Consider the following 847-nt stretch of genomic DNA (forward strand, 5'->3'; position numbering starts at 1 on the left):
CAGCCCCCCCCCCCACCGCTGACCCCCCTCCCCGCCCCCCAGGAACGCCAAGCAGGACGTGGACGATGAGTACGGCGTGTCGCAGGCGCTGGCGCGGGGCCTGCAGTCGTACTACGCCGTGGCGCACGCCGTCACCGAGCGCGTGGACAAGCAATCCACACTGATGGTCAACGGGGTCCTCAAGCAGTACCAGGTGAGGGGCGGGCGCCCGGGGGAGGTGGGGCGGCGGGATGGGGGGCAGGGTGCAGAAAGGCCCCTTTTTCCCCCCCCAGATCAAAGGGTTGGAGTGGTTGGTGTCGCTGTACAACAACAACCTCAACGGGATCCTGGCCGACGAGATGGGGCTGGGGAAAACCATCCAGACCATCGCGCTCATCACGTACCTCATGGAGCACAAGCGGATCAACGGCCCCTTCCTCATCATCGTCCCCCTCTCGTGAGAGCTGCTCTGCCCGCCCTGCCGCCTCCAAACCCTCTGGCTCCGTCCCCTCCATCCCCTCTGGCTCCATCCCTCCCTTCTGGCTCCATCTCCTCCATCCCTTCCATCCTCCCTGGCTCCATCCTTCTATTCCCTCCATCCCGTCCATCTCCTCCATCCCCATCCCCTCTGTTCCCCCTGACTGCATTCCCCTCCATCCCCCTCCATTGCTCCACCTCCATCACCTTCATTCTCCCCCAGCTCTGTTCCCCATCCCCTCCATCCCCTCTGGCTCCATTCTTTCCATCCCCTCCAATTCCTCCATCCGCCTCCATCCTTTCCATCCTCTTCCATCCCCCTTCATCCTTTTCATCCCCCTCCATCCCCCCCCATCCCCTCCATCCCCATCCTCTCTGTTCCCCCTGACTC

At 63.9% G+C, this 847-nt stretch overlaps 1 protein-coding gene across 1 annotated transcript in view; it reads left to right on the plus strand.

The window, feature by feature from the left end:
* Positions 1–512, plus strand: part of LOC122191593 (transcription activator BRG1-like) — a gene marked incomplete at its 5' end in the record, with an annotated part of 1,275 nt that extends 763 nt beyond the window's left edge. The window contains 2 exons of the mRNA XM_042891912.1: positions 43–193; positions 273–512. Coding sequence (XP_042747846.1) covers positions 43–193; positions 273–440 — 319 coding nt within the window. The remainder of the gene's footprint in view (positions 1–42; positions 194–272) is intronic.
* Positions 513–847: the final 335 nt, after the last annotated feature.

The sequence above is a fragment of the Lagopus leucura genome, unplaced genomic scaffold (genome assembly GCF_019238085.1).
Source record: "Lagopus leucura isolate 7727_CA_CO unplaced genomic scaffold, USGS_WTPT01 28011-0_obj-0_obj, whole genome shotgun sequence".
Lineage (NCBI taxonomy): Eukaryota > Metazoa > Chordata > Aves > Galliformes > Phasianidae > Lagopus > Lagopus leucura.